The 13,945-nt window shown below is 39.6% G+C and overlaps 1 protein-coding gene across 1 annotated transcript in view; it reads right to left on the reverse strand.

Moving 5' to 3' along the window:
• LOC121520266 (vasoactive intestinal polypeptide receptor 2-like) overlaps positions 1–12,928 on the reverse strand; it is a 37,990-nt gene extending 25,062 nt beyond the window's left edge. The window contains exons 1-2 of the mRNA XM_041803640.1: positions 12,760–12,928; positions 2,434–2,547 (exon numbers count right to left, since the gene is read on the reverse strand). Of these exons, the coding sequence (XP_041659574.1) occupies positions 2,434–2,547; positions 12,760–12,928 (283 nt within the window). The remainder of the gene's footprint in view (positions 1–2,433; positions 2,548–12,759) is intronic.
• Positions 12,929–13,945: the final 1,017 nt, after the last annotated feature.

The raw sequence follows: 13,945 nt of genomic DNA on the forward strand, positions 1-13,945 counted from the left end.
CATCAGCATGAACAAACTGCGGGGGGTACTTATCATGTTTTTAGTCCTGGATGTACATCAGAGCAGCTCAAACTGCCATCTGGTCACCGGCTGGGAAAAAGTCCGAGAGATCAGCGGGGAGTTCATGGCACACATTCACGCAGACAGGCGATAATAACGGGGGAATTCATGGGGTTAAAGCAGGACACAGCCTTACTGCGAACTCACATCATCAGTAGAGTAGGCTGGAGGTTTAAATGCGTTATTTTTACTTTGGCACAAAAGACTTTTCACTTCAAATACTTTAGTTTCTAGCAGGAAAAAATGTTTTGAAAGAACCACTAAACAATTGCTCTTAGATGTTTCTATTTTTGAATAAAGTTTTCCTCGCTGACGTCCATATTTCAAATATTGTTCACGCTGTCCGCCTGAAGGTTAGACATCATTCTTGTCAACACAATAGGATTTTCTTCAAATGTTGCACCAATATCCACTCTAACTTGAGGATTGGCTCATTTGATTTTAGTGGGAAAAGGTCAAAGGTCAAGGTCTTTGGGCCTCATGTTAATTGTTTGCTTGTACCACAGAAAACAGTGATTGGATACTCCACAGAAGGTAGTAGTTCTACTTCTGTTTAAACATGAAATATAACCTATAAACTCATTTATACCAGTGGTTCTCAACCTTGGGGTCAGGACCCCCTTGGGGGTCGTGGGACACTGAGGGGGGGGGGTCACCAGATGCCTTAAAAAAACTAAGAATATTTTTTTTTAAATTACACTTAATTAGCTTTACACCAATTTTACCAAATGTTGACCCTTTTTCATCATTTTTTAACACAAAGTTTGCTGATTTTAAATCATTTTTTTTCACTTATAACCCATTTTTGTCCATTTCAAACCCTTTCCACCACTTTTTTCTGCCTAGTTTTGCCACTTCTAAACCAATTCTTGCCACTTTCTGCCTGTTGCTGCCTTTGTCCACGCATCATTGCCAATATTAACCACGTTTTACCCTCCCTTTTGCCCATTTTAACCACAGTTTAACCATTTTTGCCAGTGTATATCAATTTTCTATCCCATATCACCTAATTTCCACTATTTGTTGCACTTTAAAGCCAATTCATCCACTTCTAAATCCCCCTTTACCAATTTTGTGCCCCATTTTGCCACTTTAACCCATTTTTGGCTGTTTTGCCGCTCTTATCTAATTTTAGCCAATTTAAACCCATGTCTGTTATTTAAATATCCAATTAAACCACCCTTTCCACCATTTTTTTTGGCATTATTAACTATTTTTGCTATTTTTAAGCCATTTTAAACACTTTACACCAATTTTACCAAATGTTAGCCCTTTTTCATTGCTTTGCTTTGCTTTGCCATTTTTGTCTATTTCAAATCCACCACTTTTTTTCTGCCTGTTTTTTCATTTCTAAACCAATTATTGCCACTTTCTGCCTGTTATTTCCTTTTTTGACCCGTTATTGCCACTATTTAGCACTCTTTACACTCCATTTTACCACAGTTTAACCATTTGTGCCAGTTTATATAATTTTTTATCCCATATTTCCCAATTTCCAACACTTTTTTGAACTTCAAAGCCATGTCAGCCACTTCTAAATCCCTCTTTACCACTTTTTGTGTCTGTTTTTGCCATTTTAACCTATTTTTGGTCATTTTTTCACCACTTTTAACCCATTTATGTTATTGAAATATCAAATTTCACCAACTTTTCCACCATTTTTGCCACCATTAATCATTTTTTTGCTATTTTTAACCCATTTTAATTAGTTTTTAAACAACAGTTTTCATTTTTAAGAAGGCCATTAACTACACAAATGAATAAATAAAGATATTTGTTTCTTTGATAAGAGTGGTTATTATTCAGGTCAAATATAAAATGTTGTATAAACTTTACAAAGGACCATGATTTTGCTGGCCCCCAGTTTGGCTGGGTCCCAGAAACCTTCCCCTTTATCCCCCCTCATAGACAGTCTTGTCTGCACTATTCTTGAATATGCATGGTTGTTTTCAACCACCTTCATGTACAGCGTGGGTCCCCGGTCTCTGGCACCTTTATTTTGGGGTTGTGGGCTGAAAAGGTTGAGAACCCCTGATTTAGACCGTCCTGTCACAGCTGGTGTGGGTTCTTCACGATGGAAAAACACAGTGAAGAAACCCAGAGGCACTGTGCATGAATGAAATAAAATAATTAACTTAATTCTTGTTAACCCAGTCATAAGAATGCAGTGTACCCTCAGTTTGTGGTTATTTCTCTTGTTTATGATAGTAAATGTCATGAAAAACTGTTTATGTCCGTAATGAACATCAAAACTACACAAACCTCTGTGACTCAAACTGATCTTTCTTATACACACAAATACAGCCAAAGACATCCACTAATAGGGGCAAACATTATTCAGCTTTACAGATCATGGCTGAATAAATGACCTACCCTTTCGGCCAAAAACCATCCTGAGGACTCGAGGACAGGGGATGCTGATGGTCTCTCCGATCTCGGCTCGCTCCCAGCATGTGATGTTGTCCCAAATGCCTTTGCATCCCGACTCTGTCACAAGAAAGGCAAACGTGAGTGAGTACACCACCGCACACAGACACACTTGTCATCAGTTAACACGGTCGTATTTTGAACCGTGACATCTGTTAGCAGAGTCAGCAGAGAAGCTCAGACAGCAGGATGTCACAGTGGAGACTCTAGTGGTGAAATGGAGGCGCCCCTGAACTAAACCAGGGGCGCAGCTAGGGACTTTGGGCCCCCAGAAAGAATTTACACAGGGGCCCCCTTAACCGGTGAGACAAGCACCATATGTGAGTGAGTCTTTATTTACAAATATCTCTGCATTTTAATGTGTTTTTGAAACATGATTTCCCCATTTGTGAGCAACATTTTTACTATGGTTACATTAAATTTACGTGCATTATTTCGCAGCTCTGTACTATAACATTTGGACATTTTAAAGGGAGGAGCAGTATTGTATTTTACTCTATTTGATACAGATTTCAGTCTGTTGACCGATTCATTTAGCCCAGTGTTCCTCAACCCTGCTCAGCAAAAGAGACAAATTGTTGAAACATGCTTTTGCTGGAGCCACAATCCAAGTGGTGAAAAGTGGCAATTACAATAATTTAAAGGTGGCAAAAATGGTCAAATATCAGCAAACACTGGGAGAAAAAGTGGCAAAAATGGGAAAATCAGAAAAAAGGTGGGAAAAATTGGCAGAAAGTGGCATTTAATTGCAAAATGAAGCTTAAATAAGTGAGAAGTGACAAAAAAGGCAAAAAAAAAAGCCAAAAACATGCAAATAGTCGGATAACAGTGTCAAAAATTGGTGGGAAGTGACAAAAAAAAGTGGCGAAAATGGCTAAAAGTTGCAAACACTAGGAGAAAAATGGCAAGAAAGGGAAGGAGGTGACAAAGATGGGTTGGAAAAATTAGTTAAAAGTGGCAAAAACAGTCCCAAAGTAGCAAGAACATGTGCAAAAGAGGAGTGTAAAGTGACAAAAATGGGCAAAAATGAGAAAAAAGGTGGAAAAATAGGCAGAAAGTGGTATTTAATTGCAAAAGGCAGCCTAAATAGGTGAGAAGTGGCAAAAAAGGCAACAACAGCCAAAAAAATGGTAAAAAGCAGGATAAAAATGTCAAAAATGGGCAAGAAGTGACAAAAAGAAGATGCAAAAATGGGCTAAAAGCGGAAAACACTGGGAGAAAAATGGCAAAAAAGGGCAGAAAGTGGCAAAAAATGGGTGGGAGGTGAATACAAAGTAAGTCAAAGGTGGCAAAAAATAGTTCAAAAGTGGCAAAAATGAGTGAAAAGTGACTTAAATGGGCAAAAAGCATCAAAGAGTGGCAAAATGGGAAATAAGTGGCATTTAACTACAAAAGTCAGCTTAAATGGGTGTTGAGGATCACTGCTTTAGTTACTTTTGATTTCATAATGACACTAACTACTAAGAAAAAAATAATCAAAACACACTTTTCTTTGCAAGCCTCCCAAGGACCCCTCCCATGTGGACCCGGGTAATCTCTACCCCCCCACCCAACCCTGTGTTAAGCCCATGTTAACAGCTATGATGGACCAGTTATCTAGTCCATATTGGTTGGCAGTGCAGGGGTAATACATCACAAAGTAATGCTAGAAGGTTGTTCAAATCAATGTTATGCTTCCAACTGTGTGGCAACAGTTTAGAGAGGGCCCTTTTCTAGTCCAACATGACTGCATAGAGCACAAAGACGGACTATTAAGACCTGGTTTGATGAAGAACCTGACTGGCTCACACAGAGCCCTGACTTCAACCCCATCCTGCACCTTTGGGAACATCGACAGGAACAAGAATATCAGCTTGAAGCTTTCAGGATTGGATCTGCCTGACAACAAACATGGAGCAATCCATCTTCTTTGTCGGGTTCATGTCCCAGAGGGATGTTAAATGCATCCATCCAGGTCTGACAAAACACCCAAAACTCTACAAGAACCAACAGGTGACATCACTGAGTCTGAGAACCGTTATTTTACAGTCTTTATTTTAGCTCCTGGTAAAGCTGCTGCAGGGTTCATTAATGTCACATTAACCAGAAATCTTTCCAGAAGTTTTTGTGCATCCTCAGATTTCTCTGTTGTAAACCAGCTGATCTAACTACAGCTGGTATGAATGATTGCTTCTATTTTTATCATTAATGCTCTTAATGAAAATCTTATTATTTTAGCAAGCATTTAAACTATAAAAAAGTGATTATTTTTGTTGCTGTCTGTCTTGTCTGCAGGAACCAAGCACAGGCGTGCTGACTGGCATGAAGTGGCTTTTGAACTGCAGGAGAGACGAACACTGTGGGCTGAAAATCATCAGTTTGAAATTCAGGCTGACCGACATGGAAAAGGCGAATTAACACGGTTCAATAAAGGATCATTTCATGACCATTTCACTGCTGGGGGGCCTGGGATGGACCGACATACGTGGAGGATTTAGACGATCAGGGAGATAAAAAAGCCCAGCCACCCTCCAGGGAGAAAACACACAAACTGCCTCCTAAAATAGCTCGTCCAAAAAGAGTCTAAACGGGAGGAAAAAGAGCTGAGGGCAAACTGAACGGACAGCAGTCGGCGATAGATGAACACAGACGGCCACAGAGGTATCGGACCATGAAGACAGAGAACAACAACTCTAAAAGAAAGCTATTAGTGTCAAGGCGAAAAATCACAGCGGGAGGAGATGATCCTCAGAGAACCGGCAGTTTCACACAGCATTCTGATTTCTCCTCTCCTTCTCTTTCCCTTGGTGTGAAATGTCGTATGCTGACATGCAAACTAGTGCAGAACTTTAAAACAGTAAATTTCAAACATTCGGCTGATAAATTCACTCTCTAAAACAACTTTTAAATGAAGATTACTGCGTGCAAAAGTGATTCAGACTGGGATTTTAAAGTGAAAAGAATCAGTAGCACTTTCTAAAGATCTTGATTCAATGAAGCACAATATCATAAAATGAACAAGGACTGTCTGTTTTTAGAACCAAGATTCAAGAAAAGTTGGGACGGAAGCAATATTCCAATCACCATAGAACCGGGGTCACTGCCTGGCTGACCGCGGTCCAGGTCCGGACCCAGACCCCAGCCGATACTGGCCTGAACCTGGACCTACAATCATAAGATTAAAAGGGAACTTTACATTTTTGGGAGCGGTTCTATTTTAACCTGTGCAGCTATTCTAGGATTTACGGTACTGGTTTTGCAGATCAGGAAATGCACAGGCTTAGGCGAAATGGAAAACTGTTCTGTGGTCAATTCTTTAACTATACTACAGACACTATAGCCGTGTTTCCATCAGGGGGTCCGGTTTGATTCAGTTTGGTATGGTTTGGTACGCTAAACCCCAAAATAGTTTGTGTTTCCACTGACACCCGTGCCGTCATATTTTGTAGCCCGGAGTGAGCAGCTGAGTCGCGCGCTGATGTGATGTCAGTGCAGCCCCTATTGTTGTGTGTGTAGCTCCACCTTTTTGGTACCGATAGGTAAGATTGGCACCCCTATGGAAGGGTGCTGAAAAGTAGGGCGGTACGGGTCGGTTTTTGGGACCCGTACCACACCCGTGCCGTTCCACCCCGAACTGAGCCGGACCGCTTGGTGGAAACAACCTATCTGTCTTGTAGACCAATGTAAAACACTCATATCAGTGCACTATCTAAACTTTACTTGATACACTGACTAAAATATTAACACACTTTCTATCTTTTCTATCTCTATCTGGATTTGAATGTCCAACGGTACAGCACTCATATTTTAGTCTTTTTAATCTCCCTGATAAAAACTAAATTCACTTTTCGTCAGGGTCTTTTATCATAAAAATCAGCTTTTTTAAACCAGTTTAGCCCATTTCTTCCTCATATAACTGTAGTGGACTAAGATTTTTAGTCGTAGTTCCAGTCCACAAACTGAACACTGCTTCAGACAGTAACAGAGAATAAGTGTGCTGTATTTCACACACAGAGACATCTACCTAAAGTGCTCGAAGATGCTGGTTGAACTTTGATGACACTAAATTTCTCTTACCTCCTTTTCATGGTCTGGATCTCTTGGCTACTCTGTTATCATCCTTTCTTTGTTCTCTTTTTTTAAGGTCTTCCCTATCTGCCGTCCTCCATGTTAAATCTGTGCGTCCGAAACAGGAGAAACTAAACACTGAGGATAATTTGGTGTGATGGTCTGTCTGGGTTAGGGTACTCTGACCTCCCATGTCTGTGAATTTGCTCTCCTATTTTTATTCCTCATGCAGCTAAAGCTTTCCCCTCGTCTTTACTTCCCTGAGCTGATTTTTCAAAGACTGCACTGAGACTGAAAAGATAAGTGACTGCTCAGAGGTCCTGAAACAGAAAAGGGACAAACGCTGATGGACCGAGAGGGCAGGAGAGGACAAAAGAGGAGGATAGCAGATGTCTTTGGGGTAAAAATGTCTCTAATGCAGATCTGAAGTCATCCGGGCAGAAAGAAAGTCCATCTACCCGCTAAGTGAGCCGTCTTTTCTGTGTGTGCAGAAACAGAAACATCAGCTAGCAGAAACACAGCAAACATCTGGGGGGAATACTCCTCCTCAGGATGAGGCTTTCTATTCCAGATCCACTAAGAAGTAAAGACTGGATGAGAACTGGTCCACTACGTCAGCTCTGCCCGCTATCATTTAATAAAACCGCCGTTTAATTTATAACTGCTGTGAACAGTGTGTTTTGATTTATTTTTTCTTAGTAATTAGTGTCATTATTAAATCAAAAGTGACTAAAGCAGTGATCCTTAACGCCTATTTAAGCTGCCTTTTGCAATTAAATGCCGCTTATTTCCCATTTTGCCACTCTTTGATACTTTTTGCCCATTTAGGTCACTTTTCACTCATTTTTTGCAACTTTGGGACCATTTTTGCCACTTTTGACTAATTTTTTGGCCACTTCCAAACCATTTTTGCCACTTTCTGCCCTTTTTTGCCATTTTCCCCCAGTGTTTGCCACTTTTCCCCCATTTTTGCCACTTTGTTTTTGCCCCTTTTTGTCCATTTTTATCTTGCTTTTTACCATTTTTGCCCCTTTTTGCCTATTTTTGCAGCTTCTCACCGATTCAAGCTGCCTTTTGCAATTAGATGCCACTTTTTGCCCATTTTTACCACCTTTTTTCTGATTTTTGCCCAGTTTAGTCACTTTTCACTCATTTTTTGCAATGTTTTTGCCACTTTTAACTCATTATTTGATCACTTCCCACCCATTTTTGCCAGTTTTCTCCTAGTGTTCACAGCTTTTTGAACATTTTTGCCACTTGTAACTTGTAACACTTTTTGCCCATTTTTCCCACCTTTTTTCTGATGTTTGCCCCGTTTAGTCACTTCCCACCCATTTTTGTCATGTTCTGCCCATTCCCAGTGTTTTGACCATTTTTCCCACCTTTAACTTAATTTAATCGCCATTTTTCACCACTTAGATCGTGGCTCTTACAAATGTATTTTTCAACAGTTTGTCTCTTTGGTTGAGGAACACTGGACTCAATGAATCGGTCAACAGACTGAAATCCGTATCAAATACAGTAAAATACAATATTGCTCCTCCCTTAAAAATGTCCAAATGGTATAGTACAACACTGCAAAATAGTGTACGTAAATTTAATGTAGCCATAGTAAAAATGTTGCTCACAAATGGGGAAATTATGTTTCATTAAAATGCAGAGATATTTGTAAAAAGACTCAACATATGGTGCTTGTCTCGCTGGTTAAGGGGGCCCCTGTGTAAATTCTTTCTGGGGGCCCAAAATCCCTAGCTACGCCCCTGGGTTGGGATGTTAATATCCTGATTTGTTGTCCAAGCAACAAGACATTTGCTCCTTTTCTCCAGTTCAACACCTCTGAGGGTTTCCAAAACAAAAAAAAACAGGGGGAGCAACAGGACGGAGATCAAAACTCGGTCCTGTTAGGACCTGCATCTGCATTTTCAAAAACCAGAGATTCAAAAAATTAGAGGCAGAAATGTTCAATGGCCAAAAGGAGTAGCTGTGACAAAGTAATGATACTGATGTATGAATGTATTAAAAATCAATGTGTGATCATCTCTGTGAAGTTTGATGATGATTGACATCAGCACTAAAGAGTTATAAGGCATTACTGGAATATTTTTACTGCAAAAAAAATGTACAAAAAGTAGTCTAAGTTTGGGCTCCGGTCACGGCCCCGCCCTATGATGAAAACTCACAGTTCACACAAATTTAGATCTCCAGGTTGTCTAGCATGAGTTAAAAAATTTGGAGTCAATCTGATAAAATCCCTCAGACTAGTTTGTTAAAATACAAAACTTGTGAATCACCCAAAGAAGCCCAACTTTGACCTTTTGCTCTTTGCCGTGCACTTCCTGTAGATTTTAGAGGAAGGCCCCAAGAGACTTTTTTTTCCATCTAGTCATGATGCATATGTGTACCGATTTTCATGCACATAGCTCTTACTCAGTCCACCACCTCAAGGGCTCCTAAGGAGCTCCTGCTTGATAGACTTTTCAATTCCACCAAAATACCAAAATGGAGACAATTTTCTGTAAAGATTGGTGAGTTCTTGAGCATTTTAAAGCTCCCAAACTCTTCTGATAGAAAAAATACTTTCTAAACTTTGGTTGAAGAAGTCAGAGTCATTCTGAGTTTTGATTCCTGGAGATCAACTTAAACCGTCCTGTTTGGAAAGCAGAGCAGCAGATTCAGACAAAAGCATGAGAGCCTGTTAGGCCGGCCCAGTGGATGAATCAACTCTGAAAGAAAAGCACTTTTCAGCAGATTTTTTTCCCTGCAGACAGTTTGAGCCATGTTATTATTTAGCTGTGCTTCGTGTCATTGAGCTTTAATTAACACAGCGCGGGGGGGGGGGCGTCCAGAGCTCACATAGCTGCAGAGCAAAGTCAGCCTCGTTAACACTGCAGGAACACTCAGGCTACCACAACAGTGCTTTTTAGGCTTCTCTGTCGAGTCTGTCGCACACAAAAAGACTCCAAGAATTCATTTTGGGTTTAATGCTAATTTCACCTCACATGAGACCACCCACTGAGAGGAAGACGAGGAGGATTACTGTACGTATCTGACATGAATACAACCGCGCTAAAGAGGCTGATATGATGAGAAAACATCAAGGAGGAAGAAGGAAGGTTGGCTCACATTTTCGTGTCACAGTTTTCCACTTTCTCTGCTCACCATGTTGGCTGTGTTAGTGCATATGGTCTAGCTTTTTAGAACAAAGTTTCTTTCTTGGCAAATTTTGGAATTTAAATTTCAGTTGCTCTAATAAGTCAGGGAACACTGAAACAAGTTTACCACCCTTTCAAGTCATTAAGGACAAAAATGTCCACTTCCAAAAAGCTGCCATAAAAACATAACAGAAATCATTACAGAAAGCAGAATTATATCATGCAATGGTTATGAGATAAAAAAAATGTGTTTTGAATGGGAGTCAATGGGACGTTTTTGTCCAAAAGTGACTCGAGGATAGTAAATTTTAAATCTGATGCTACACAAAAAGTCAATCAAAAGATTTGACCCAGAAAAGCAGAAAAAATATGAATGTATGCTATATTTATTGCTGTTTTTGGAAGTGGACGTTTTGGTCCTCAAAAGGTAGTAAATTTTAAATCTGATGCTACACAAAAACTAATAATGCATCAAAATCAATATTTTGGCTAATGTTTGACATACCCAGTACCAATCTAAGAAACACCCCCCCACCCCCCAACATTTGTTATTTGGAAAATAATTCATGTTTTGTGTGGGTTTTTTTGTTTTGTTAGTTTAGTTTTGTTTTGAAAAAATATGACCATCCTGGAATCAAACTGGTATTTAAAGGGTTAAAATCCTGAAAATTATTTAATATTTCACTGTTTTGATCAGAACTGAAGTCGATCAAAAGATTTGACCCAAAAAAAGCAGAAAACAATATGAATGTACACTATTTTTATTGCCGTTTTTTTGAAGTGGGTGTTTTTTTGTCCTTAATGACTCAAAAGGGTAGCAAATTTTAAATCAGACGCTACACAAAAACTTATAATGCATCAAAGTCAGTGTTTTGTCTAATCTTTGACCTATCAAAGCTGGATTTAGAAATAATGTCCCAGCCATCCAGCCTTTGGTTTAAGGAAGATTTCACTTTTTTTTTTTTGTTTTTCATCAAAAACATCATTGACTTGAAGTAATCAAACTGGCATTTAAAGGGTTAAAATCCTCAAAATGATTGAATGTTTGGCAGTTTCGAGTACAGATGAAGTTGTTTAAGAGATTTATGCAAAAAAAAAGCAGAAAAAAATATGAATCTGTTAAGCAGTTTTTTGGAAGTAGACGTTTTTGTCCTTGATGACTTTGAAGGGTAGTAAACTAAAGTGATGCCTGAAGGTTAGACAAGAGTAAAGGGACGTCTCTCCATCGGAGTCTGTGTCAGCATGTTTGAGTTACGTTCAACATTAAACTCACCCTGATGGTGTTAAACTATGTTCGGCTAAGTCAGAAATCCAGCTTCAGCACCATGACATGCTGACGTCTCCTTTTTTCTCCGGCTAAGATGAGAAAACAGCACAACAAGCCATGTTAGCCTTCCATGTGTTCTTCTTATCTCAATGTTCGTGTATTTTCTATATCAAACTGGCGTTGTCGGAAAGATTTCAACACAACAGAGACAGAAAGTGGACAAATTTTCTATTTCTGTAAAGTGACAACCGAGTCAACTACTTAGGTCAACAGTTTTTTTTTTTCTGCCATCTTGCTTCTATTTCAGGACGCCAACACCGACCGTCTTCCTACTTCCACATCTACCATCTACCTCAGAGGATGGAATAAACCAGTGCTGCAGAAACTACAGTGTTTCAAGAGAAGTTAACCAAGCTCCAGGCTCACTAGAAAACATTCTGTAAGAGCTACAAAGGCGTGGATGGCGTCATTAGAACGGCACAATGTAGAGCTTTCAGAGGGAAAAAACAAGCAAGTGGCTACGATTTATGAGGCTAAGAAACAGCATTCAGGTGTGCTACAGCAACCCCTCATTACAACCATGCACCTTCAAAAACAACGGGGATATGTCATTTTAGAAGTGCTTCAAGCTGCATGAAGCCTTCTGCCATAACTTATGAATTACACTCAGTTATGCCAGAGCTTTGAAAGATGTACGCCCCAGCACAGCGCTCTGTTTGAAGGCTGCTACCATGACGTTTCTGTTGACTGGGACGGAAATGCAGACATTTTTATCCATGAAATGTATTCATGTGTAAAAGGCAGTGTACAAACTTGGCCTTAAAATGAAAATGCCATGTCTTTAAGCACATTTACCAGGAGTTTATTTCTTTTAAGCAGTCTTGCTGAATGAAACAAATGTGAAATAACGTGATTGGCTTTACCAAAGACGGTCCAGACATGAGCCTGCTCTGGTCCGGATCCCTGAGATGAACAGCAGATTTGTAAAACACATAAAAGAGGATTTTGTGTATGTTTAATTTTAGTCTTGTCTATATTTGGTAGGGCAGAGAATAATCTCATATTTCAACATGAGATATAATCTGATTAGTCTACTCCAGAGGTCACACCAGGTGAGCCTCTTCTCCACATTTAGTCTGAAGACTTCCCCGCTCGTCTGTGTTTTTATTCAGACGGAGAAAGTGACCTGACCTGGAACCGGCTGAGTTTTTATTTTATGGAGTAAAATCTGCTGGACAGAATACAAACGAGGGGATTAAAATGTGATGTAAAGGCTGCTTACATCCTCACACGCCAAAGGTTTGAATAAATGAATAAAATGTATGAAAACATGGATAAATCTTCATACATAAATACATTTATGACCAGGTTTCTGTTTCTCTGTTTCTCAGCAGTCTTTGTTTAAAGATCTGCAAAGATGTTTTAGCGCATCGGTTCCCAACCTGGGGTCTAGGCCCCACTAGGCAGGACACCAGAATCTCAGAGGGGGACAGAGTTAGTTTAATCAATACAAATATGACTAATAACGTTCATTAATGATGGTTTTCATGTGTAAGACGACACTTTTATGAGCTAAAAGTAGATCTTTGATTATAAAACTGACATAAAGCCAGTTTAGTTTTCGTTACAGGGACAAAACAAGACTAAAATGTTTGTGTTGAACTGTCGGACATTTAAAATCCATGATATTTCTCCTCTGTGTGAATAATCCACCAGTCAGCAAAGGTCTGCCCTGTAAAAATCAGATTTTGGGGGTCCCTGAGGAAGAACAGGTTACAAACAGCTGTTTTAGTGAGTGATTTTGACCTCTCTGACTTCCTGAGGCCTCCTCCTCTTCTCTCAGCCTCCTCAGACATTCAGCCTTGTCTCGCTCCACCTCCAACAGGAAGTTACACGTCGGGTGTCGTCCACCCACCTGTGGGTGAAACACAGAAGAATCCAGCTCAGATTTAGCATCTACACCAGTGATGGTCATGCGGCATAAAATGGTTAAAAGTGGCAACAAAGGGGAAAAGGTGGCAAAAACAGGGGAAAGGGGAAAACAAAATCCAAAATGGGGTAAGATGTCAAAAAGGGGCAAAAATGCCAAAACGAGGCAAAGTAGCACAAAAGGGGTATAAATGGGCAAAAATGGGTGTAAGGTGGCAAAAAAAGGGTCGAGATGGGTAAGGTGGCAGAAAGAAGAGGCAAAAATCTGCAAAAACTGGTAACAAACAATAGATGAATGGGAAAAGAGTGGCAAAAATAGGTTACAGGTGGTTTAAACTGGCAAAAAATGATGCAAAAATGGCAAAAAAGGGGCAAAAGTGGTGTAAATGGGCAGTAAGTGAAAAAGTAGGTGACAAGTGGGGAGAAAAATGGCTAATGTGGGGTAAGAGAGCAAAAAGAAGTGGCAAAAAACATGCAAAAATGTGCAAAAACTGGGAACAAACAGGCAAATGGGCAAAGAGTGGCAAACATAGGTTACAAGTGGTAAAAACTGGCAAAAAGTGTCAAAAATGATGCAAAAAAAGGGCAAAAAGGGGTAAAAGTGGTATAAATAAGCAGCAAGAGACAAAAAGGTGACAAGTGGGGAAAATAATTGGCCAATATGGGGAAGGAGGGCAAAAAGAAGTGGCAAAAATGGGCAAAAATGGGCAATCAGTGCCAAAACTGGTTATAAATTGGCAAACATTGGCATAAATGGGAAAAAAGTGGCAAAAATGGGTTATAGGCAGTAAAATCTGGCAAAAAAAAGTGTCATAAATGGCAAAAAATGGGCAAATAGTGTCTAAAAAAATTGCAAATATGGCCAAAAGTGGCAAAAAAAAAAAAATATGAAAGGTGGCAAAGAAGTGGCAAAAATGTGCAAAAACTGGCAACAAATAATGCACAAATGAGCAAAAATAGGTTACAGGCAGTAAAAACTTGCAAAAAGTTTCATAAATGGCAAAAGTTGGGCTATTGGTGGCAACAAAGTAGCAAAACTGCTTAAAAGGTGGCAAAAATTTGC

Source organism: Cheilinus undulatus, linkage group 13 (genome assembly GCF_018320785.1).
Source record: "Cheilinus undulatus linkage group 13, ASM1832078v1, whole genome shotgun sequence".
Classification (NCBI taxonomy): Eukaryota; Metazoa; Chordata; class Actinopteri; order Labriformes; family Labridae; genus Cheilinus; species Cheilinus undulatus.